The following is a 25264-nucleotide window of genomic DNA, read 5'->3' as shown; positions in this document are numbered from 1 at the left end:
CCTCTTGGTGGCCATCCCAGCTGTTTGGAACAGCCTCCCACCTGAGATCTGATAGATCCCTATCCTTCCAGCAGGGTAGGAAAACCTGGCTCTTCCCCCAAGCATAGGATGGGGTTGAGCTGCAAGAAAAATTGGTCTGGTGCCCGGGAGCAGAATAGTTTTGTTTTTAAACCATGTTTCTATTGGTTTGTTCTGAACTGTCTAGAACAACGGTCCCCAACCTTTGTGTCTTGGCGGCTCAGTTGGGAAGGAGAGGGAACAGGGCTGCACGAGCAGTGGTTTGGACGTGCACGCGCAGCTCAACTTGTGCGAGTGGTGGGCCAGTATGCAAGCAGCTCAACTTGCGCAAGTTGAGCTGCGCACGCATGTGCACTTGGGTCAGCTCACCACTTGTGCAAGTTGAGCTGCGTACGTGCATCCGGGCACGCTGGCCTGCAACTTGTGCAGCCCAGTTCCGAATAGGTCGTGGCCCCCTAATCTAGAGTCATCATTTGAGATAAGCAGCATCTAAATCCTGTAAGTAAGTAAATATATACATACATACAAATATCAAAAAAGCATAAAATAGAGATTCCTTGTCAAGAGGAGTTGAATTCAGGACTCACTGACAGTAGGTGAAAGTTCAAGCAGAATCAGGGTAGGCACCCAATCAAAATAGATTGTTTTCAACTTGGATTTAGCTCCTAAGTTATGGAGGGTTTTTTGTTTTTCAACAGAAAATAGCACCCAATTTTAGCTATAATCCTGAAACTGCAAAAATGTAAGATGGTTCTAAAGCATTATTCTATGTAGGGGGGGAATTCAGGTTTTGGTAGATAATATAAGAAAAGATCAAAGACAACATATTATGTTGATTTAACCACCTGTACTCTTTCTCCCCATATACCCACAGAATTTCAAATTCAGGGTCTATTTACTCTAAGCATCATAGAAACAGTTGCCCCTCATCTATGATGAGACGTTACCCTTCAGCAAGGGAAGAATTCAAGAACCATCCTAGCAAGGCTGATATGTACAGTCTAACTGCCCATCTGGGAAAGATTCATGAGAAATGCCCAAGTAGGGCCACATCTTATCTTGCAGCAGTTTGTGAACGATGACCGTGGGGACAAATCTAAGTTACTGGGGCACATATGTTTCATAAATTCATAGCCTTACTGCAGTGGCATGGAATCCCACCATGGAGAGGAAGAAGCTTTCACTAAGGACAGAGCAAAGGTTAGTGGGGCTCCTGTCTGTACAAAATCAGATCAGCTGGTTACCTAGTGCACAACTGCGCCAGTGTCTTCTAAGAACAGCGGATGAAAAATACCCTCATTTTACATACTTACATCTAAATCCATCTCTGGGTATTTTCTTCCTTTGCTTTTCCCCAAGCACTTGGTCTTTCCTCCCTCTAATAGTTGGCACCAGAATCCTTTTTTGAGGTCAAACCTATCACAAATTACAAAGATGATATACAAATGATCCCCGTTTTGTAACTGGAATTACTTATTTTATACATGCAGTAATTACATACAATTAAATATGGAAACCAACTTTCCTGATTCAAATGAGATCCCTTTTATCAGACATATGGAATGACTATATTGCACTATTACTCTGCTACAAAACTCAATAGCAGTGGAAGGGAAAGGATAAATTCCTGCGCTTTCATATTTCTCTGCTAATCTATTGATTCCACTGATTTTTAAATGCACTGTGTGGTGGTCCTTTAGCTAGGTATAAACGGCTTCTTGTCCTAAATTTAGATGACATGCACACACATTTCTATTAAAAAATGGTTCTTAAGCCATGGACTAAGAATTGCACTAGCCAGGATTGTTTACAAATGCAAATGCTCTGAAGGAAAAGAAGTACCGTATATGCCGGCGTATTAGGCGACCCGGCGTATAAGACGACCCCCATCTTTATCGCCAAGCCGCATTCCTAGAACGTCGTCTTATACATTGGAAACTACCAGTATTTCCGGCGTATAAGACGACTCGGCATATAAGACGACCCCCGTCTTTGGCGCCGAGTTTAGCGCTTCCAGAAGTCGTCTTATACGCCGGCATATATGGTAATACCTCTTGATTATAAAATATTCCACAGCTCTGAACAAGAGAAAGATAATTTCTGTGGATTTCAAAGGACACTAATGTATCTTAATAGTAGTCTGATAAAACTTGCTTTATTTGTGCACGTGCTTGTAGACCTCCCCCTGGATATATTCCCTTCACCAAAAGGTAATGGGACATGGAGAAGTGAGCATGGTTCTCTTCTCCTCTCCTCCCCATAATTTGTTTCTCTGCAGGAATTCAGATCCACATGTTTTAAACTACCAGGGAAGAAACTCCTCGTGAAAGGGTTTGCAAGAAAGTAAACAGGGAAACTGACCCCTGAAACACATTACCAGGAATGAGGATAGAAAAGATTATTATTCCTATTACATACATATGTATATAATATGTACTTGAAAGAAAATGCGCAGTGTTCTGTTATGGACAATCAATCGTCCATGCATTACAAATTGTTCAATGTAATGTTTACGTATTTGTTACAGAAAACAGTATTTAATATTCTGCATTTTATTACTACTGAAGCCAGAGTCGAACACAGTCTTATTCCTAACCACCACAGTCTATACTCTATTATAATCCTTTGCCATGAAGGATTTCAAAACTTCAGAGCAGTTTGATGTCTGCAAAATGAAAGGAAGCCAATTTACAGTGCTCCAAACAGAATCAGCTCTTCAGCTGACAAGGAAAAAATGCACACACTGCGAGGGATCCAAGCAAGTAGGATCCAATCCTGAAAACATATTCAAAGATTAAATTCAACGAAAGCTTATGCAATGAACTCACACTAGAGTTTTATGATAATCTATGACGTTTGTCACTCCAAGAAATTTCTGGACTGTTTCCATTACTTTGGCTGGTTCTGTGCGTAGTCGCTTGCCATCCAGAACAAGAATCTGAAAGACATTTTTAAATACATATGTATGTTAGGTTCCTCTCTTATACAAACATACACCTTCCTAACTGCAATATGTAGCACCAGGACCAGAGACAGTTTCACTCCTCAGAGGTAGTAATAGAGCAGATCAAAAGAATAAATAAATCCACTTCTGGTTTTTTTTTTCCTAGAACAAGACTGTGAAAATTTGTATTTCATTTCTATTATATCCTAACTCGAAAGCAAAGGAGGGGCAAATAGCATAAGAAAGCTATACACTGCTATAACTTAGTGAACAAAGTATTTCTATAGTAGTACCACAATGGGCACACATACCGTCTCTCAATGACCTGCCCATCTATTTTTCAGCCTCCACTAAAATTTGTTAAATAAATCAAAGTCATTTTCTTACACTGATATTTCCTAACTTAAACCTAAGATAAAGAAACATATCAGCTGTTCTATGTGGCTTAAAATCCATTTAACTGATTATATTTACCCAAAGGAGTATGGTATAAGATGATTCTCCCCACAAAAGAAGAGTAGTAAGAATAAAAATTATAAATGCACATAAAAATACTGTGCAATTCCTAGCTTCTTCAACCTTATAAACTTAAGACAGTTTCAGCCAAAGTCAATCCTAGACACTTCCCTCTCTCAATTAAATGGGTGCATTTATTTGTTCCATTTATCTCTTGCCTTCCATCCCAAAGTTCAAGCTGGTTATCTCTCATCCCAGTTTACCCCACAGCGACCCTGTGAAATAGGTTGGGCTGACAGAAAGTGACTAATCCAAAATCACCCATTGAACTTCCTTAGCTGAGAGTGGACTTGAGCTTGATTTCCTAAGTGCCAATCCAACATCTTAATCTCTATACCACACCTGCTTTCTCATATTTATACATGTCTTATATGTACTTATACACACAGACACACATCGACACACACTTGTCAGAAGCCACACTCAAAAAAGTGTACGCCAGGATAAAAAAAATTATCAATTAAGATTAATTTATTATTGGGTACTCCATTTGAAAAAAATGAGTAATGCCCATCAGTATATTCAAACTATTCATTTAGAAATAAAAGTACATATACAAACACTCCATCCTTCCAGAGATATCAGCCAAAAAGAGAGAGAGGGGGAAAAAATAAACAAGGTGAACAGGGGTTATACCGAAGAGACCTTTAAGAACCTTCCAGATTTATTCAAATCCTCCTGATGGAAACAAACCAGTAAGCTTCTTTAAAAAAAATAATCTAAATTTCAAGATCATACTAGATCATTTCCCACAATAGCAATATTTTAACATGAACATCTCAAGTGATAAGATAGAACACTTCCATCTTTACAGCTCAAAATTGATGGTGCTAGCAAGCTACTTAAATTAAAACTATTTGTTATTATTGATGACAAGCATATCCTTTTCAGTGTTAAAAGAAAAGGCTTTGCACCAGACCCAATTAGTTATGGCCTCCAATCAACATAAGTAATATTTGTGTACTAAGACAGACTTAATGTTAATCTTCTTAGCAGACTGTTAAATGCTCTGCTGAAATCAAATACACTATGTCTACAATGTTAACACAAAGTCCCCATGAGATTATGATTAGCAAGTTAGTTAAATGCTGGCTGGACAAAGATTAAGTTGAGACACAGCTAGTTTGAAAATTGTACTAAAAACGCATAAAATTCTCATTGCAACTGAGTAACATACTGATTGGTAAATCACAACATTCAACCCCTATCAGGAGTTTTTAAAATTATTTTGATTTTTTATTATTATTAATAACTGGCTTAAAAGATAGCAATAGCAATAGCACTTAAACTTATACAAGCTCCATTCTGCTTTACAGCACTCTCTGGGTGGTTTATTGCCCCCAATAATCGGGGTCCTCATTTTACCAATCTCAGAAGGATGGAAGGCTGAGTCAACCCTGAGCCAGTCAGGATCGAACTCCTGGCAGTGGGCAGAGTTAGCCTGCAATACTGCATTCTAACCACTGTGCCACCACGACTCCCTGTGTCTAGATCAAAGGTGGGCAAGATGAAGAAAATGATTCTCAGATTGGCAGATAGCATCGCTCTTCACTTAAGAAGCTGAAATCAAATGCACAAGGATAGGATAAGGAATTCCTCTCTTGACAAAAATAAAACAAGAATATTTAGAAAAAATATTTCTAAATAATAAAAATAATTCTCCTATATTTGCTGAACCCACCTGCTGAATCCCAAAATAGAAATAATCTAACAGAGTAATATATCAGATAACTGTATTCATCATGGTAGTTATTACTCACCAGATTTAAGGCTTAGGCTTCATCTTCAAAATGATCACAAATTGGAAACTAGTTATTGTTTGTAAAAATGTAGTTCAACAGCCATGTGTCTAGATCAGGAATGGGCAATTATGGTCCCTTTGAGACCTGTGGACTTCCAACTCCCAGAATTCCTGAGCTCATGCTGGCTCAGGAGTTCTGGGAGTTGAAGTTGTAAAGTTGCCATAGTTATCCACCTTGGGTCTAGAAACTCAAGAGATCCCATGCTTATAGATTAGATTCCAGACCCAAAAGAAACTTTATGTGCTTTCCTGGTTTCTGTCCAAAAGATTTTCAGTAAAATCCTAAATTCAGTGAGGTTACTTCAGCCAACACTCCAAGCTAGATTATTTATGCCATTAGTTTTCCAATTTGAATTGTTTTGTACTTTATTTAGTTTATTATTAAGGCATTTCCACATGGGTTTTTGGACTACTCCAGCTGTTTTTATGTCACAATCTGGATTCAACATCTGAGTTAATTTATTTCCATCTCATCTACAATGACCCCCAAATAACTAAAATTTGGCACCTTGTTTTGTCACCATAAAGACCTGCAGGGTTTGTAGGCAATCTGCTTTCTCATTGTTAGGAATGTGCCAGGCACCAGAGAAATCAGGAGATCCATGTAGTTCAAATGAGTATAAAAATTTATTACAAGCTTAAGCTCTCTACAAGAATCTGAACTACTATTGGTCAAAGCAATTTGGCGGTAGATAAGGAATTCAAGGTGGACTTAGATCTCTTGTGGGCATGAAGGGACTCATGACCGATGATGCATTTGACCCCTCCCTCAGGGTCAGCCTGGTCATCTCCTACAGAATGCCTGTTTCTCCCAGCTCCTGAGTATCAGGCGGCATATATTCATTTTTGGAGGGGAAAATTGGCTTGTTGGCCTTAGATATCCTTGTACTGCATGACCAGATTTTTCTTCCATACAGTTTCACTGAATATATCACGCTTACCGTATGGTTGTATGCAAAATGAAGCAATGACAGAACAAATATGTGAACATCCAGGCTGCTTCGTTTCTTTTTCCCTTAGCAACTGTTTCATGCACAAAGAGGTGCTAGCAATTTATTTTGAGGTTTCTTTCCTTTCGTGGGAAGTGAAGAATGAGATTTCTGTTGCTCCACAGCTGTGTGTCTGCAGCTCCTCCACGAACAACCATCAGCGTCTTGCTCCTGTTGTATCATTTAAAAAGTATTTCCCTTCCTCTTTCACTCTAGCTTCTGTGGCACAATATATTACTGAGAAAATGCCAGATTGCTTTCTAGATGCAATCATGGCTTATGTTTTTAAATGGGAATATTTGTAGGGCTCACTTGCTTGGCTTTATTCTACACTACATCTTTAAAAGATGTTCTGGAGGCGAGATCTATCACCACCTTCTTGGTTTTCTGAAAGACCTTCAAAACCTGGTTCTGTAGACTGGCTTGGGGCCCTGATGGAGACATTCCATGCTGAAAGTGACTAACGGACTAAGAAGATTCCCACCTCCATCCTATTCATGTACCGGTTCCCAGTTTAGCCAACTTCTGTTAATTTTAATTGTTTTAATATTTTTATATTCTTGTTTTTATCTGTTGCAAGCCACCCAGAGTCGCTCGATGGTGAGATGGGCAGCATATAAATTTAATTGATTGACTGACTGACTGACTGAATGAATGAATGAATGACCAGAATGTTATCTGTCTCTGGCGAACTGCTAACTATCCCCATGACTGTAAACTTGGGCCTGCATATATGCTGACTCTAAGTTGCAATACTGACTACAGTTGTCACCGGATGGAATAACAGCCTGCTTTTTAAGCACTGTATCAACCCATGAAAGAGATCTGCATTTTGTGGCCAGAAGCAAGTTTTCTTGGAAATGTTCACCATGTCATTAATGGATTTCTTTCTTAATGTTATAAAAACCATAAAAGATAATGTTGGAGTAATAGAATTTTTAATACATTCTGACATTGGCCAGCTGACAAAGTACACAGCTGCATCTCTCATTCCCTTCACTTCAAAATAAAACACAAGCATGGTGAATTTTTTGTTGTCCTATTCTTAACTAATCTCACAGGATAACAATAACTACCACTGGAAGGAACTAAACGTTTCATCCAATTCTCAGGGAATCTCTTTACAGACTTTTCAGAGCCAGGTGGAATCCACATACAGTGAATTCCAACATTCCAGAAAACATATGCATCTTCCATAAGAAACAAAGAGCACTGAATATATGGTTGTATATATAAACATTCGGCTTCATTAAACCCTCTCTCCATTTTGTTTTTTGAGAAGGTAAAACTAAAGATTCATGACTTGCTTACCTGATTGGCATGGAAATTATTCAACCAGCGTTCAACATGGGTAGCATACAAGCCTGGTACTAGGCAACGGTTCTGTAAAGTCCGAAGCTTCTGAGAGGTTTCAGGTCCAGCTGTAATCACCTCATGAAAGGTGTACTTCAGGGCAACTGGATCATCATGTGCCCGTTGATGCTATTAAGAAGAAGAAAAAAAAACATTTAAAGAGACATTCAAAGAAGCAGAGAAGAAACAAGAAAGAGGAAAGGAGAGGAAGACACAAGCAGAGAAACAGGCAGCAATTAGGGAACATGTAGGGCCACGTGAGATCTAGGAAAAAATTGAGGCACGACAGTCTAGAGAGCTGAATTCTAACGGTAAAGGGAAATTGCTGCTTCAGAGAGCCTTGCAGACTGGTGAGCAGGCAGGAAGAGCTTCTCTAAAGACATAAGAGCTGCTGTTATTATGTTTAATATCTACACTGTCTTTCCACTAATCTGTAGTGCTTTAGGTCAAGAAGACAATACCAGGATGGAGCAGCTTACCTGATACCAAGAGTAGGCCCGATCTGCAGGACTGATGAGGATGGTGATTATTTTTGCCTTGGAAAGCAGTGCAGCAGCCCGCCTTGGCGTGAGTTCTGAATCAAAGTAATTGGCACTCTTCTCAAAATAGAAATCAGAAGTAGTGTTGGAAGGAATGGGGAAAAACTCCATATACCTTTTTAAAAAAAAAAACCAGCGGCAGAAAGGGAAAAATAGATTGGGTGAAGCAATGCAGAAATAGTTTCAGATTCTTCTTCAATGTCAATTGTTTATGCCACTTTAAACAGAACAAGGATTAAGACGCATCAAAGGTTTCTTTCCAGCCCCAAACCGTATTAGTCAAGACAGTCATTAGAATGTAGCTGATTTTAGAACTTAAGCCTGAACAACCAATGAAGCATTCTTCTGGATCAAAGAATTAACAGACTGCAGTTTATTACATTTATGGAAAAGATTAAGCATACGGCAAATGCAGCATGAACCAATGAACACAAGACAAACAGACCAGCTGTTGATCACCGTTCCTCCCAAGCAAACGCCCAAGGAATGAATAGTACATTTTGAGAAAGGAGGGGGAAACACTACAACAGATATGAAACACAAAATCCTGTTTTCCTCATTCACACTCTAGCCCAGTAGAATTAACACATGTTTACAAGGCATCACTGCAGAAACCTGGTGCGGGAATCAGATAAAACCTGTGTAACGATCAGGCTTACAGAGATGGTCAGCTGACAAAGTAGAAGAAGCAACCTGGCTCCTGCCCTTTGGAGTATCTCACCCCTTGAGGGGAGACCTTCTGACCTTCCCCAAGAGCCTTAGGTTCTGCCAGATGGCTTGGGGTACCAATGGGGGATATCACACTGGAGGTGGTTGATTAATTAAGAGTCAATCCCACCTCCCCCACCTCCCCCCCCCTGCATCTGGCTCCCTCCTTCCATCTTGTATCTATGATTTTACTTTGCTTGTACTTTAATTTATTGTGTCAGGAATATTCACTTTTGATGGTTTTAATATTTTCCGCTATAAGATGCCCAGAGCCGCTTCGAAATGAGATGGGCGGCAAATAAAATTAATTCATTCATTAAACCTTAGAAGCTAAATATGTGTATTTCTTCCACAAATCTATATTCGAAGGGAAGCTTGCCTCTTGCTTGCTAGATATCTGTTTGATTTTCAGAACATTCCAGCAAAATAGATGAGAAGAATTACAGGCTGTTCCTTCATTCCTTTGCAGTGTCACTATGAGCTAAAATATAACTGGAAGGACAGCTCCTCATCCACCCACCCCACCACAAGAGTTGCTACAAAATCAGCCTACCAGTCAATGCCCTTGTGGTAATTATGTCCATTGAAGAACTGGATCTCTTCAAAGGTCTCCGAGCTGGGATAGTTACTGCTCAGGTCAGGGTGCATCCCAAGGAAGAGATAGAGGGCAGTGGTACCTTTCAAGGAGGAAGAGAAGAAATGGGGCAGGGGGACAAAGAGCTAAAAAAACTGCTTTTCTGTCAACCTTCTGCCAGAATTTTACACTCTTGATAGCTGTTTCTCAACCTCAGCAAGGTTGAGCTGTGTGGATTTCAATTCCTAACATTCTCTGGCCAGCATGCTGGATGGAGAATTCTAGAAGTTAAAGTCCACAGACTTTAAGGTTGCTGAGGTTGAGAAACACAGATCTAGATATTTCTAGGGATAAGCAGACTCGATATGTTCAGTCTCAATAAAAAAAATGTTAAAAACCAATACTAACCCCAGTGCATTTCTTCATTACGGCATATATGATATTTTATCCTACTACATGAGTAAATGGCCTTTTAAACGGCTGTCATCTCACAGGCAAGAAAAAGGCCTCTCGTGTAAAGCCTGAGTCTTTAACCTATATTTTCTATTTCTGTCAGCCTTGTAAACTTAGCCTAAATATTACCAGATTTCCAATTATATTAAACGTTTTTGGCAGTGGCTTCTCCAGCTCTGAGGAAGAATTACATTGCTATTATTAAAAAAAATCTCTCTCTAAAATAAATTCAGGTAAAAGGATAAGGGTTTTTTTTCTTTATTTATTTTATCCCAGTTTCCTATATTGAACCATGAACCACGGGTAATGACAAATGGCACCAACAATAACTGTTCAATGGCTCACAAATTTTACTTACCATTACTTGAAACAGCCAATTCTCCTTAGCCTGACTATTAAGTTGAAGACTATTAAACTGCTTATTCTAATAAATACACCTTGAGATGATTTGTTAGGTTTTGGAGTAGTGAATTGTACAGGCTTAGTCAATTGTGGCTTAGTTCATATATTATGGTTTAAAATGATACTGTAATCTAATCATTGGGATAATATATTTAAGCATACAGCAGACATCAGCTACTACCATACCTGTCTTCTGAGGACCAATAATTAGCAGCTTGGGGAACCGGTCGCAGGTCTTCTCTTTGGACCAAATGTCCTTGTGGCGCTTATCCTCACAAGGATCCTAAAACATGACCACATGCTGGGAATCAGCCAGGGCATCAGGGGAACAGGGTTTTTATAGGCCAACTGCTCTTACTGAAGAGGTCTCTCAAAAGCCAGCAATTTCAAGTACAGGTAGTCCTTGACTTACAACCATTCGTTTAGTCACTGTTTGAAGTTACAACAGCACAGAAAAAAGGAGGCTTACGGTTGTTTTTCATCCTTATGACTGTTGTAGCATCCCCATGTGATCAAATTTTGGGCACTTGGCAACTGTATTTACGATAGTTGCACTGCCCTGGGCTCATGTGATCACCGACTATAATCTTCCCAGCTGGCTTCCACCAAAGTCAATGGGAGAAGCCAGATTTGCTTAACAACCTCATGATTCACTTAGCAACTATAGGGAGACACTTAACAATTGTGGTAAAAAAGGCCATAAAATCAGGCAAAACTCACTTAGCAACTGTCTTGCTTAGCAACAGAAATTTTGGCCTCCATTGTGGTTGTAAGTTTTAAGAAAGAAAGGAAGGAAGGAAGGAAGATACCATCTTTTACTTCACTACTGTGCTGGGTCTGCTCCATACTTCGGAAGCTATAGTTTTTTTATGATTTTCCCCCTCTTAAAAGAAAAAAAAATACATTTTTCAAAGGCTCTCCCTTCTCCAGGGGACCAATATTGAGATCTAATTATCAGAATACTTTTTTTCTAATCAGATGTACAACTGAAAGGATTGACCGGATGAGATTTGTTGCTCATCGGATAGAAAGAAGCAACTCTCCTGAATACTGTTGCAAGTCCCCGTCCGCTACACATTTCACAGAACGTTATTTCACATCTGCCACTCTTCTTGGGGAGTATTAAGTATCCTGCTGGTCTATGGCCGCAATTAACTGAATTGAACTGAGTATTATATAACAGACAACTACTTGTCCAGATTTTCAAACCAAGGAAGAGACAAAACAGTAAAACACAGTGGAGATTTTGCAATGCAGGCCCAGGGAGGCAGTTAATGCACACCTGCCAAAGGGGGTCTTTTTCTTCAGAGAATATCTGGAAATACTTCTGTGCCAGCTGCACAGGTGGCAATGTCTGTAATTTCAAGTTAGTCCAGGAGTTCAGAAAATGGACCAAATGTCTAAAGGTGTACAAACCCAGACGGTCATTTCCATAATTGGAGAGGTGAGTCATAAAGATACTGATCTGTGCAGGGGAGGGAACAAGAGAGGGGGAAAAAAACATAGATCAGAATAATTACCATAGTATTCAGGGATTTTTTGCAGTGAAACACTAAACATTTATTTGCAGATGAACAAAAAATGCATATGAACTAACTAAAACCCACAAAAATGCTTTCCTGCATTAAGGGCCATAAGGTTTCAATCCACTAGCCCAGAGGTCCCCAAGCCCCAGTCCGTGGACTGTATCGGGTCGCAGAATGCCAGCAACCAGGCCACACAAGCAAGCAAAGCCCCATTAGTGAAATGCAGGCAGCAACCAAAACCACACACTCCTGTCCGCGGAAAAACCTCTTTCCACAAAACCGGTCCCTAGTGTCCAAAAGGTTGGGGACCTCTGCACTATCCAAACATCCCAAAGAAGTTTAAAAATCTAGATATGATGAAGAAAAAAAAATCTTTATATTTAGGATAAGAAGTAAACTATCCTTCAACAATACAAGGTATATCTTCTGTTAATTCACTTTAATTTTTTTTAAAAAAGATTCTCCTTAACTTTTTACCTACCATATTTTCTATAAAGAACAGTGCGCCTGGGAGCCATTTCTGCCCTTTTAAAAAGTATCCAAGCTGATCGGCATACCTTGTGGTAATACAGTAGTGGCCAAAATTGGAAACCTTTTGGGAAAAGTGTACAGTAGAAATGCCACCTTTGGTTAAGTTTCCACCAATTTTTCTTCTAATTTCTTTATAACTGTAGCCTTGTTCACTTAATAATACTATTTTACATTGCTTTCTGGAATACCAGTCAACTCTTACTTTAATTTTATTACGTTTTACAAGCTCACTAAATGAAAGAACACAAAAAAACCCAACCAACTTGATAGAGATCACATAACACACTGACAAACATCTTCCTCTCAGCTTCAATAAATGACATCAATAACTGAATCTTACTGTGATCTGATTGGCTCATTGCCAAAACAAGATGACACCTGATTGGCTCTCTAAACACTCATGCTCATTGGCTACAATCAGATGAAGGAAAGCTACCTGATATCAACCTAAGCAAGTTGTGCTTTCTTTTTTCTGGTTATTTGGCTATAACTTTTCATAGAATACAGTACAGATAATTGAACAAGCTTTGTTGCATTACATTCTTAATTAAATTACCTTTCCATTGATATACCAAAAAAAGTGGTGTTATTAGCTATCAAACCTCAAAAATACACTTTTCCCAAAAGGTTTCCACAATTTTGGCCACTACTGTATATTCCATAAATGGATTAAATGCTAAGTCAGAGAAAGCTTTCATCTATTCTAAATTTACTCCCAACTTCAATCATTTCTCCCAGTTTTAATTTCTGTTGATTTCAGGAAAAAAAAGTTTGCTTAGCAGCACTCCTAATTGTACCCTTACTTAACTTATTTCACTGTGTCCATACCATGTAATAAACCTTGACCAGGGAATTATCGAAATGATATTACTGTTTATGGCTCTTGCTTAACTCTTATGTCTAAAGCCTTTTCAGCTTCTGAATCATTTCTGAATCATTTCTATCTATCCATTCATCCAAACATACACACACACACACACACACACACACACACACAGAGTCTCTCCTACACATATACACACATATATATATACTTTTCTGAAAGTTATTCAGCTCTAGAATTTATCAACTCCAAAACCTTTCAGTAGCTAATGGATCTCTAACTTAATCATCATGTTTATATCCCGCTTTTTCTTTGCTGCAAGGATTCAGTCCATTGGTTCTTGAAGTAATACTTACAGGATTAAGGAGAACAGTAAGAAAAAGCTCGCCTCCATTGATGATTTTATCCAATTCACTCGAGCCACCTGGATATTCATTATAGAATATGGTATGTGTAAATAATCCACAAGTTTGCCTTGGGAGAACCTAGTAAAAAATGAAGGGAGGGGGCGGGGAGACAAGTAGCAAATTAAAAAAAATGTAAAATGCACTGCGCTATTTCTTACAAATCCCAGATAAGCCATTCAAGGTGTCCTGACTTTGCTAAGAATGAGTTGCAGATAATGTGACCAATAATGCTTTATTATGCACTGCCATCTTCTATGACTATTGTATACTGCTTAATTTTACTCTGCACTGTTTTCCCCCAAAACATGCAGGATCATGGAGAGCATGTTGGTCTAAAGTGTCCCTCTGCAGAAATAGATAGGTTCAACAGATCTCCCACAAATTCATCCTGTCAGATTTCAAAAGCCTGCATTAATTCCTTCTATTTGGATGTTGGGGTCTTGTTTTCAAGGCTTTTAAAACCAAACCTCCTACTGTTCTGTATTCACTCTTTACTGACTTTGGAGATGGAGAAGTCTTTAGTATGGGTGGAATTGATCCTGTACCATGATACTGGGGTTCACATTTGCACACATAAACACAGTCATTCATATAAGTGCGTAACTGTTCTTTCTTTTCCTTCCTTCCTTCAAGGAGAGAAACAACCTAGAATTAAGGAGAAATTTCCTGACAGAATGATTAATCAGTGGAACAACTTGCTTCCAGAAGTTGTAGATGCTCCAATACTGGAAGTTTTTAAGAAGAGACTGAAGAACTATTTGTCTGAAATAGTATAGAGTTTCGTAACTGAGCAGGGGGTTGCACTAGAATAGGGATCTTCAAACTTGGCCCTTTTATGACTTATGGACTTCAACTCCCAGAATTCCTCAGCCAAGCATGCTGGCTGAGGAATTCTGGGAGTTGAAGTCCACAAGTCATAAAAGGGCCAAGTTTGAAGACCCCTGTACTAGAAGACCTCCAAAGTCCCTTCCAACTATGTTATTCTCTCTCTCTCTCTCTCTCTCTCTCTCTCTCTCTCTCTCTCTCACACACACACACACACACACACACACACACACACACACACCTTCAACTCTATCAGCTCAAACCAAGGCACACTGCCTGCCTATTTTAATATTTCTCAACTTTAAACAAAAGAATAATTTCCAATTTGCTCCAGAAAACAACTAAGCCCCAATTCCCATCCCCACACTGGAGCAAGATAAGCTAAATGGAGAATCAGTGTTTCCTGGTATCTGATTTATGTCAAATGAATCAAGACTAAACTATGCTTCATTGTGCTTTAAAGGGAGCATTAGGGTACAAAAAGCGTCTGACACTGGGGCTGATCATAAATACAAAAATGTATTCTTTTTTTAAAAAAAAATCATTTTTAATTTAATTTAAGGAGAACCAAAAAGTCTGTCTGGAGGTATCTTTTATCTGCTGAAGTTCTCCGTTTATGCATGATTTTTTAAGTTTCACTCTATATGTAAGCTGTGCTGAAATACTACTGTGCTGAAAACTGTTTTATGTTATTTTGGCTTGATATAAGCCCTGTCGTGCTGAGTCTGCACAGTTTGCCTCCTTAACCTAATTTAGGATACCCTAGGCAGAATCCTGATAAGTGGGAAGCTATGAAGGAAGTTCTTTCCTGTGCTCCTATTAGACACTGTAGCAGTGGCCGCTGGAGAAACTAGACACATAACTCAGATCATTTGCTTCGCCTTGGCAAAGCCACTGCCTATCATAGCTCGTCTTTGCCAAAAAAACTAAATGTACATGCTGAGACAAAAGGGTACAATTTGCATCTGGTACATGCATTTGGGATGCAAACTTTGTTCCAGTTTCTTCTTCCCCAAGGGAGAAAAATCTCTTCCTATGTTCATTTTATGCTTTTTCACGAATCAGAGAACAAAGGCCAAGTACCCAACAGCTGCTCCTTTCAAGCTGATTAGACTATCTCAGGAAAAAGAAACAATCGCTGATGGCCACCAGAAACTTTCCTGAACAATGTGCAGTCCATCATAACAACCAAGGCAGGCCCTGGGGAAAGTTCACTAAATGATTATTAGCTCTTTTTTGTTTAATAGGTTTACCAGGAATTATTTAAAAGGCCAGGCACCTGGAAATCGTAAAGGATTCCTTAAGTCCTAGGATTATCTGCGCCAGCTATTTTTTTTTTTAAAAAAAATTATTGTAAAGTATTATGGGGTCTCTCTTTCTCTAACATAAAAGTTCAGATGATATTCAAGTTGCAGTTATAAAATTCTAGTTGAAACTGACCATGTAACTAAATAGAAGTCTTTCTTTAGGATAAACCATATTAAAAATGTCCAAAGCATGTTCTTGACATTATATAAAATTTCTAACACATGTAATCAGTTAATTTTCTTAAAACAGATATACACTATTCAAAAACATGCAAAACTCAGAATTCAAGGTTGTATTAATAGTTTTGCAATAGAATTTTCTTGAATAAGTAATATGAAAGGCTCCAAATATACTTTTCCCTTCTTACAAGGTAAGCTTGCCCGCCTCTTAACTATGTCATTTTCTAATTAAAACTTAGTTACAAACTTCTTGGAATCTGGATTATCCTGAATATCCATCCACCCCTCATTTCTTTATCGACAGACTTGTTACAGTGCATGCCACTTCCTGTACTTATTACCTACTATTCCTTAATGCCATATTATCTTCTTTGCTTTTCATAAGGTATTTATTAGCATTATTCAAAACTCAGATCTAACTGAAACAGAATCATCAGCCAATATCATACTATAAATATGACTTTGTTCATAATGAAGACCATTTTCTAGAGGTAATTCTGGACAAACAAGCGTTTTAAACCTGTATGAAGCCTCAATCTATTAAAAAAAAAATTCCTAACCTTCAAGTTGGTGCTCTTAACTTACTGAAGATATTCATCTGGTTCATATTCTCAGTACAGATATTCCTTGACTTACAACAGTTCGTTTAGCGATTGTTTGAAGTTACGAAGGCACCAAAAAAGTGACTTAGGGCCATTTTTCACACTTACAACCTTTACAGCATCCCCTTATTCTTGCGATCAAAAGTCAGGTGTTCGCTAACGGATTCATATTACACATACAGTTGTAGTGTCCTGGGATCATGCGGTCACTTTTTGCAACCTCCTAACAAGCAAAGTCAAAGGAGAAGCCAGATAGACCTTAAAAAAATTGTAATTTAACAATTGCAGTGATTCACTTAACAACTGTGGCAAGAAAGGTCGTAAAATGGGGCAAAACTCACTTAAGAGATGTCTCACTTAGCAAAAGAAATTTGGGGTTCAATTGTGGTTAAGTCAAGGACTACCTGTAATAGAAAGGTTTTCAGGGGTACAGTGAATGGTATTGTTGTAAAATAGACTTATTTGTTATTTTTTGCCTCATCTCCTTCCTTTCATTTCTTTTGCTTGCTATTTTTTTTTTTACCTTTCTATTGTGCTTTGGGAATCGCATGATGGGCAAATAAGTACCTACGTACATAAGAAATGAAGAGCATCTCTCTGCCTTAAAATGTGTTTGGAAGCTACAAACAAGGGGATGTGTTTAAAAAAAATGAAAATGAATCCAGACAATATGGTAAATCATTCTTGTGATGAATGCCAACTTTTTAGAAGAAATACATCTCCCTTAAACCAGAGAACCTCTGTAATTCCTTCTGATTAGGTAAAAACCTTGACCACAACCTGGCCCTGGTACTTATTTTTCTGAAAAGCAGTTAAAAACTGTTGATAGAAATGTTGTTTTCCAACTGCAGCTCCCCCACTGCCACTGCCCACACCAGTTGTAAAGGACAGAATGTTCTACATCAGTCCCGACTGCCATAGCGTTTGATTTCCACACTGCAATTCCCTCTGCGTAAGAGTGCCTTTGTTGAAGCACTCAGAAGTAGCAACTTGGTAGCACACAGCTGTCCATCTTGCATCAAGGGTTAGAAACAGGTGCATATTCAGCTAATTTTGTGCCAGTTACATGTGGCTGCCAATTTGCTTTTAGGCATAATTCCAGAAAATAATTTTTATTCTTTAAGGTCCTACATGACCCGGGACACAAACGTTTTGAGAACTGCCTTTCCTATGGGAGTCTACTGTTGCATCCTTGTACAGGGTCTCACAGCAAAGGCCTGTTGGAAAATTCTGTCCAAGAATTCAATAAAGAGTGATCAAATCTCTTTTTTTATTTGGTAATTGACTGACAGCTGGGTTAAAAGAAAAAAAAATCATGAGAACTACTTTAAACTGTATTCAGAAATACTATCTGTGTAGGTTGATGAATATATATATTTAAATTATAAACTAATAACTAATGATTGTGAACTTTAACTGTGGGCCTCAGGCAAATTCTTTTTATGAAATCAGGAATACATAATATTGAAATCCAAATTTAAGCAGATTTATTATTTGATACGGTTTGGGTTCATTATTTTTTATTTTTTTACTAATATATTTTTATTATACGATTACGAAACACAAATGGTACATTATTTTGATATTTATACAGTATTGACTACAGCAGTGATGGCGAACCTTTTAGAGACCGAGTGCCCCAAAACTGGCCCCGCCCCTGCTCCATTCCTGCCCTGTCCTGCCCCCGCTTTGCCCCACCCTGCCTGCCCGCAAGACCATTCACTGCCTCCAGGGCCCACCGCAGATCACCCAGGCAGCCCAGCAACGCGATGGCGGCCATGCCCTCTGCCCACGCCCGCAGCATCAACTGTGCGCGTTGGGGCATGAGGGCAGTCTTGTCTATGCTGCTTGGCTGCCATGTCTTTGGCTGCGCTGCTCTGCATGGGCCATGCTCAGGGGCGACTCTCCTCCAGGAGGCTGCTGGTGAGGAGGGGGTCACAGGCGGAGGCAAGGCTGGGGCAACGGCATGTGTGCCTACAGAGAGGGCACTGAGTGCCGCCTCTGGCACCCGTGCCATAGGTTCGCCACCACTGGATTAGAGATTAGTGCTGATGATTTAGGTAATTTAAATCTTTAAAGATAGAGAAAAAATGTATGTCAATATTAATTAAGTTTTTTAAAAAGTTAATATTAATAAGCATAAAATTGCTTAATTTTTACATCTACAGCTGACTGTAGCATTGATAAATAACTGCAAAATTCATTAAATTGATTGTTATGGTATATAATAAAGATTTTGTAGGAGGTGACCAGGCTGAGCCTGGAGGGGTCAAACTCGTCATAAGTCACAAATCTTTGTGCGCCCACAAAAGATCTCCGTCCAGCCTATCGTGGATGCCTTTCTTATCTCCTGCTCATTTTCATTGACTGCTAGTTGGTCAGATTCTTGTAGACAGCTTAAGCTATAAATAAATCTTTATAGTCATTTGAACTGCCTGAATCTCTGGATTTCCCTGGTGCTTGACAGATTTCTATCTTAAGCTTATCACAAGGATTCCACTGTATTATTACTTAATATTGTTTATGCTTATTAAAAAAAGAACAAAGAAAAAATAAGTTTAAAAAAAACTCTTTTCTAACTTTCCCCTTCTTTATACTTTGACCAATTTGTGATATAAAGGGTTTATGCCTTTTTTTAGCATTCTATAAACAATTTTGGGGGGAAAACAAGCTGTTTGCATTCATTGCTCTACCAGAAAGAATTAATGAAGTTAAAAGATAGTTATGTTTTCTACTGACCATGATTCCACTGTGAATAAATCCTCTTCGGTAGCGGGCTGGTTTGAGATGAGGATATTCTTCGGTGCTTGTTACTCTGATACCCCACACCTGTTTCCAGGCCTCATAAAGTTGCACATGCACTGGGTACACCCCTGAATGATGGGGGGCCACTGCATACCCCATATCTGTGGGGATACCATGTTCCTACAAGAAGTAAAGGCATACATAGCTGTTATCCTCTAGTACTAACAGAGGAATTTTAATGAAACAATTACACTGCAAGTAACAGACATTCATTTTATTTAACTTAGTCTGCACAATCCAACAGAATTCTAATTTAAGATATACTTCAAAGTTTATCTTTTGCTCTTGCTGAATGAGTAAGACCAGGAACTGGACTAAGTAACTAGCATTACATAAGTCTTATTGTTTCCTGTTTTTCTGCAGGCGTTTATGCCCAATTTAAAGCAGGTTTTGTACAGAACTGGCCTGATGATTTTTAATCATCATACTTGACAGTTTTTCAGGAGATAGTTAAGTGAACGAATACTAAATTTCTACCTTGCTGAACTGAAAAATATTCTACTTCATATCTGAAGAATTCTTTTATGGAAATGAAGAAATACTGTTAAAAACACATTTGAATAAGCAGCAGTTTAAAAAAAAACCCAATGCTGTAGAATATGAACAATCGCCAGGCAATAATTCAAAGTATTGGATTACACTATGTGTATTCCTCACTTACTGACCACTTGTTCAGCAACTGTTCAAACCTGTGACAATGCTGAACAAGTTGTAGTTACAACCAGTCCTCAAAGTTATGGTGCCACAGTGCCCACGTGTCACAAGATCACAATCTGGGCACTTGGCAACCAGCTCGCGCATGATCGTTGCAACATCCCAGGGTCATGTGATTGCCATCTGCGACCTTCCTCGCTGACTCCCCATGAATAGAGAAGCCGGTGGTAAAGTTGCAAGTCGCTCTGGTAAATCCCCCCAGTCGTCCTGTGCTCCTCCCAGGCAGCCATCTCCACAGTCTTCCTGCGCTTGCACTCCTCCACTCACACTATGCCATCCACCCCCAGGCTTTCTTGTACTAATGTGTGGTCTTGCACTGGGCCTCACCTCACCTCCAACTCTCATGTACCCTCCCACTAATCCTTCCCCCCCCCCGTCCCGCAGCAACCTATGCTCCTTATCTGGGAGTGCCACCACTTCCCATTTAACAACCAGCATCTCTTGGGATAAGAACAGCAATAGGGATTGTTGTCTCTCTCCAAGTGACGTGGTTCCTTGGCATTATGCTTTATAACTGCATCACTTAGCAACAGCAATCCCAATCGCCATCGTAACCTGAGGAAAATTTGTAGCTTAAAAAGTGCTTTCTGCAAAATTACAATATTATGCTTTGTTTTCCTCTCCCTTTTAATTGAGCTTTTGTTAATTAATGTAATAGTGTGAATAACACTTCCAAAACTTCATACCCCTAAGAAGTATTTTACAGGCTCATTTTAAAAAGAAAGTAATTTCACAAGGTCAGGTAAGTACTGTGCTGAAAGATGTGGGGAATTATCTAGCAAAAGCGCTGGAATTAAAAACTGATTGAATAAACTGGGTCTAGGACAGGGGTAGGCAACCTTGGCTCTTTTATGACTCGTGGACTTCAACTCCCAGAATTCCTGAGCCAGCATGACTGGCTCAGGAATTTTGGGAGTTGAAGTCCACGAGTCATAAAAGAGCCAAGGTTGCCTACCCTTGGTCTAGGATATTTTTCAACTGAAAGTAGTATAGTAATATTTTAACATACACCTCCTAATGTCAGGCCCAAGCCCAGAGACAAGACAGTGAGATCCTATCAAGTTCAATCTTTTATTTGCACACCTGCAGTGGACAGATTCTTGCCAAATTAAAGCTATAACTTTTTAAACTACTAGATACATCCTGAGAGATTCTAGGGAGCGGTTACCCTGAATCTCTTCCTCACTCTCCTCTCCATCTTTGGATTATGCAGTCTCTTCATCTGGGCCTCTCTCTCTGGGAAAGCTCTAAGTTGGCCAAATCCTTCCCCTCTGCTGCTACAGGTGCACATTCCAACACATCTGCATCTGGATGTGATGGAGTAGCATGAATATGCTTAATGTTAAAATTAGAACAGGAAAAAAGACAACAGTACACTAGGAAACATTTGGGGAGCACTAGGAACAAATCACTACTAAACTAGAAAAAAATGCTAACGTGGAACTGAGTCACTTTGAGATACTATTTGTCTCTGTATGTCCTTACTAGGAGAAAGAACATTCCAGGCAACCACTGCATTTTAGAGCAACGTTGAGAGCTCACATGCAACACAACCATCAGTGTGGTTCTGGAGAGATTAAATTTTGGAGAGAATAGTTACTCAGTAACAAAAATCCCAATTTAAATTTAAAACAGAGACTTGAGGGCAATAGTATGCTATTTACTAGGAACCATTATTTGTTTTTAGCATATGTGAAAAGTAAAAAAAAATGCAGCTGCAGATCAGTAGCTACAGAAAACACATACAAGGACAAAAATAGCAGCACACAATTTGGGAACTACTAGGAACAACATTAATTGAAACAATGTTGGGAACCTCTGTTAGTCAAACCTTCCACTCTTCATTGATGCAGTGCTTCAGATTGTATTACCTAAAATAATTATTCAACTGGTTACAAATCAATAATATTTAAAGACTTTCTCATTTTAGTGGTTTATGTACTGTCAACACTGTTCTGGTAATTCTTGTTTCATTTTGCAATGATAAACTTGTTACGGCCACTTGTTCTAGATAAGAAATAAGCAACTAATAATTCTACATGGTGAAACCATCCTCTGTTTTTCATAAAACCCTATCACCACCACCCTCACTCCAGCAGTAGTCCTGGACACCATCTTACTTACCAGGGCAAATTTCTTGTTCATGGCCATTTGGTCTGCCAACACTGATTGATTGTGAAAAAGGTGAGGCTGCATGTGACTCCACATGTGGGGGAACCACCAAAACTCCTTCACATAAGAGAGCAGAAGGTCATCTCCCTCGTCCTCCGCATCTGTACCTGCCAGGACCAAAGCACCATCATCGCTATGTAATGTTTAAGCCATGAGCTTCACAAAATCATACCACTCGATCTGAAAACTTCTACACTGAGCAGCATTAAATGGAGTAGACTACATGGATTAAGTCAACCCCAAAATCTTAAATCTCCCCAAGTAGAGAAAGCAGACATATAACACTATCATATCCATGTCCAGAATTCAATGCAGAGGTGAGATCCTATGGCCTTTCAGATGGTTTATAAAGTATACATCTCAACAACCTTAGACATCATAAAAGATAGTAAAGGATGCCTGCAGCTGTAGATTACATTTGGAGGTTCCTAATTTACCTACAGATTTTATCTTCCTGGGCTCCAAGGTGGGGACTGCAGCCAAGAAATTAAAAGACGCTTGCTCCTCGGGAAGAAAGCTATGGTAAATCTAGACAGCATACTCAGAAGCACAGACATCACCCTGCCAACAAAAGTACGTATAGTCAAGGCCATGGTTTTCCCAATTGCAATGTATGGCTGTGAAATTTGGACCATAAGAAAAGTTGAGCAACAAAGAATTGAGGCCTTTGAACTATGGTGCTGGAGAAGACTCCAAGTACTTTGAAACTCAAGTACTTTGGCCACCTGATGAGAAGGAAGGACTCACTGGAGAAGAGCCTAATGCTGGGAAAGATTGCGGGCAATAGAAGAATGGGACGACAGAAAATGAGGTTGCTGAATGGAGTCACTGAAGCAGTAGGCGTGAGCTTAAATGGACTCCAGAAGATGGTAGAAGACAGGAAGACCTGGAGGAACGTTGTCCATGGGGTCACGATGGGTCGGACACGACTTCGCAACTAACAACAACACAGTTACCATAATGCTTTAAGATACTTAAATATTCAAGTTATATTAGGTAAATTTTCACCAGTCACAGAGAACAAAAGTTTGGAGAGCCTAGTAAGAAAACTCTGTCAATTGTATTCTTACCTGTGTGGAAAAATTTCCCTGAGTAGCCAAGATTGAAGGTGAAATTTGGGATGTGGGTACGTAATTCATTCTGAGTATCAAACAAAGCCTACAGGATTGGAGAAAAGAGAATTTAAAAGAGTAGCTTACAAAAAAAAAAAAGACTGGATTTACATAACCTGCAACAGCAGTGCTAGGTTGCATTAACAGGGACGATAGAATCAACATCATGTGAAGTGTGTCAAGCTACAAAATCTACTGGCTTTAGGACCACTGCGTGCTTCTAGTTTGCCAACAGGACAGGAAGGGGAAGGGGAAGGGGAGAGGTTTGAATCCACAGGTGTCCTTATCAACATGAGAACCAAAGTGATTGAAGAGTTATTTTGGCGAACTGAAGTTTCTTCTCATAATAATCGCTGGAAGATGTTTTGGACAATGTGACCTGAACTGTCAGAGAGGGGAGGGAGAGTTTTGTTCTTTTAATTAACTGCTTCCCGCCATTTCTTCAGAGCTAGCTTCACTTTAATCCTACCAGTTTGTTATTGCTCAATAAAGTATACATTAGAGAAGGGATCCTCAACCTTGGCAACTTTAAGATTTGTGGACTTTAACTCCCAGAATTCCTTAGCCAGCAAGGCTGAGGAATTCTGGGAGTTGAAGTCCACAAGTCTTAAAGTTGCCAAGGTTGGAGACCCCTGCATTAGAGAACGCAATAGCTCTGGTGTTTTGCTGGGTTGGGTTTTTCAGCCGGAGGTTGACAAAATGTTAGTACCACTTTATAAGGCCTTGGTAAGACCACACTTGGAGTACTGCATCCGGTAGTTGTAGGTGTTCCATCACTGGAGGTTTTTAAGAAGAGATTGGATAACCATCTATCTGAAATGGTAGGTCTCCAGCTCGAGGGTTGAAGTAGAACAACGTCCAACTCTATTATTCTGTTAATTCTGTTATTTTTTAAATTTCCCATTCTTTTTGCCAAAAGCCCATATATAGCATGGATTACTGCATGAGTATGGATTACTGCAGATAACAGAAACCCTTGCTCAATTACTCACAAGATTGGAAGTTTCTGGACATTCTATCATAGATATTGATCACATTCGCATAATCTTCCTTCAAATTGGAAATAACTTTGAGTCATGGTTGCAGTGGTATTTCTACATCTTCAGCATTCTATTACTATAATGTTATTTAATTATCACTTGGTTCCCTAAATGAGTAATTCTAAATGAGATATTCCTGTTTTCTGAAAAGCTGACCATCGTCTATTGACTTTCAAAAAAATTTGACAACATATTCCAGAACGAAATGTGCAAACAGCATCCTTGTTTTCTTCTTGAACTGTTGTTGCTAACATTAACACTAGAGTTGCAATATCTGACTGAATGTCATGCGGGGTATTGTAGCAGGCCAGTCTACAGTTCCCGCTGTGAGAGGAAGGAGCTTCTTAAGTATTGAAAAAATATTTTATACTGTCCTAGAAGTTAAAAAATAAAAGCTAGGCAACATCAAGTTCCACGCTACCATATAACGTGAAACAAGAATGTATGCTAGTTCAGATATTTCTTTTCCTTAACATGTGTTAATATATGCATTTCATTAATTCACATGCATACTAGAAGTTTACTTTTACAGCAGAGGTCCCCAACCTTTTGGGCACCAGGGACCGGTTACGCGGAGAGAGGTTTTTCCGCAGACTGGAGGGTGTGTGGTTTTGTGTGCTGCCTGCATCTCGCGGATGGGGCTTTGCTTTTTTGTACGGCTCGGTTGCTGGCATGTCGTGGCCCGGTACCAGTCCACGGACTCGGGATTGGGGACCCCTGTTTTACAGGACAGCTATACTGTAAACTACAGATGTATTCTGCAATATCCAAGTTCAGAGATCACTATTAATATAGCAATCTTCAGACTCACATATCGCCTTTCTGATATGAACAGGTATTTAAATTCACTTGAGATATCTTTTATGAACCATATCCATGTTGGATATCCATTAGATAAATTCTATTTAGAAGTAGAGATGTAT

At 39.2% G+C, this 25264-nt stretch overlaps 1 protein-coding gene across 5 annotated transcripts in view; it reads right to left on the bottom strand.

Annotated features, from left to right (window-relative positions):
• NDST1 (N-deacetylase and N-sulfotransferase 1) overlaps nucleotides 1-25264 on the bottom strand; it is a 73927-nt gene that overhangs the window by 42518 nt on the left and 6145 nt on the right. For all 5 annotated transcript variants that reach the window (XR_005556411.1, XR_005556413.1, XR_005556414.1 and 2 more), the window contains exons 3-13: nucleotides 23260-23347; nucleotides 22142-22296; nucleotides 19238-19423; nucleotides 13534-13662; nucleotides 11580-11762; nucleotides 10484-10580; nucleotides 9422-9545; nucleotides 8101-8275; nucleotides 7580-7750; nucleotides 2847-2956; nucleotides 1332-1434 (exon numbers count right to left, since the gene is read on the bottom strand). Coding sequence is in view for 1 of the 5 variants with exons in the window: in XM_039340894.1 (XP_039196828.1) it covers nucleotides 1332-1434; nucleotides 2847-2956; nucleotides 7580-7750; nucleotides 8101-8275; nucleotides 9422-9545; nucleotides 10484-10580; nucleotides 11580-11762; nucleotides 13534-13662; nucleotides 19238-19423; nucleotides 22142-22296; nucleotides 23260-23347 (1521 nt within the window). In the remaining 4 variants the exon portion in view is untranslated. The remainder of the gene's footprint in view (nucleotides 1-1331; nucleotides 1435-2846; nucleotides 2957-7579; nucleotides 7751-8100; nucleotides 8276-9421; nucleotides 9546-10483; nucleotides 10581-11579; nucleotides 11763-13533; nucleotides 13663-19237; nucleotides 19424-22141; nucleotides 22297-23259; nucleotides 23348-25264) is intronic.

This window comes from Crotalus tigris, unplaced genomic scaffold (genome assembly GCF_016545835.1).
Source record: "Crotalus tigris isolate CLP2741 ecotype Arizona unplaced genomic scaffold, ASM1654583v1 scf7180000017754.2947050, whole genome shotgun sequence".
NCBI lineage: Eukaryota > Metazoa > Chordata > Lepidosauria > Squamata > Viperidae > Crotalus > Crotalus tigris.
Note: the sequence above shows the minus strand (reverse complement) of the source record. Positions and strands in the feature narration are given on the sequence as shown.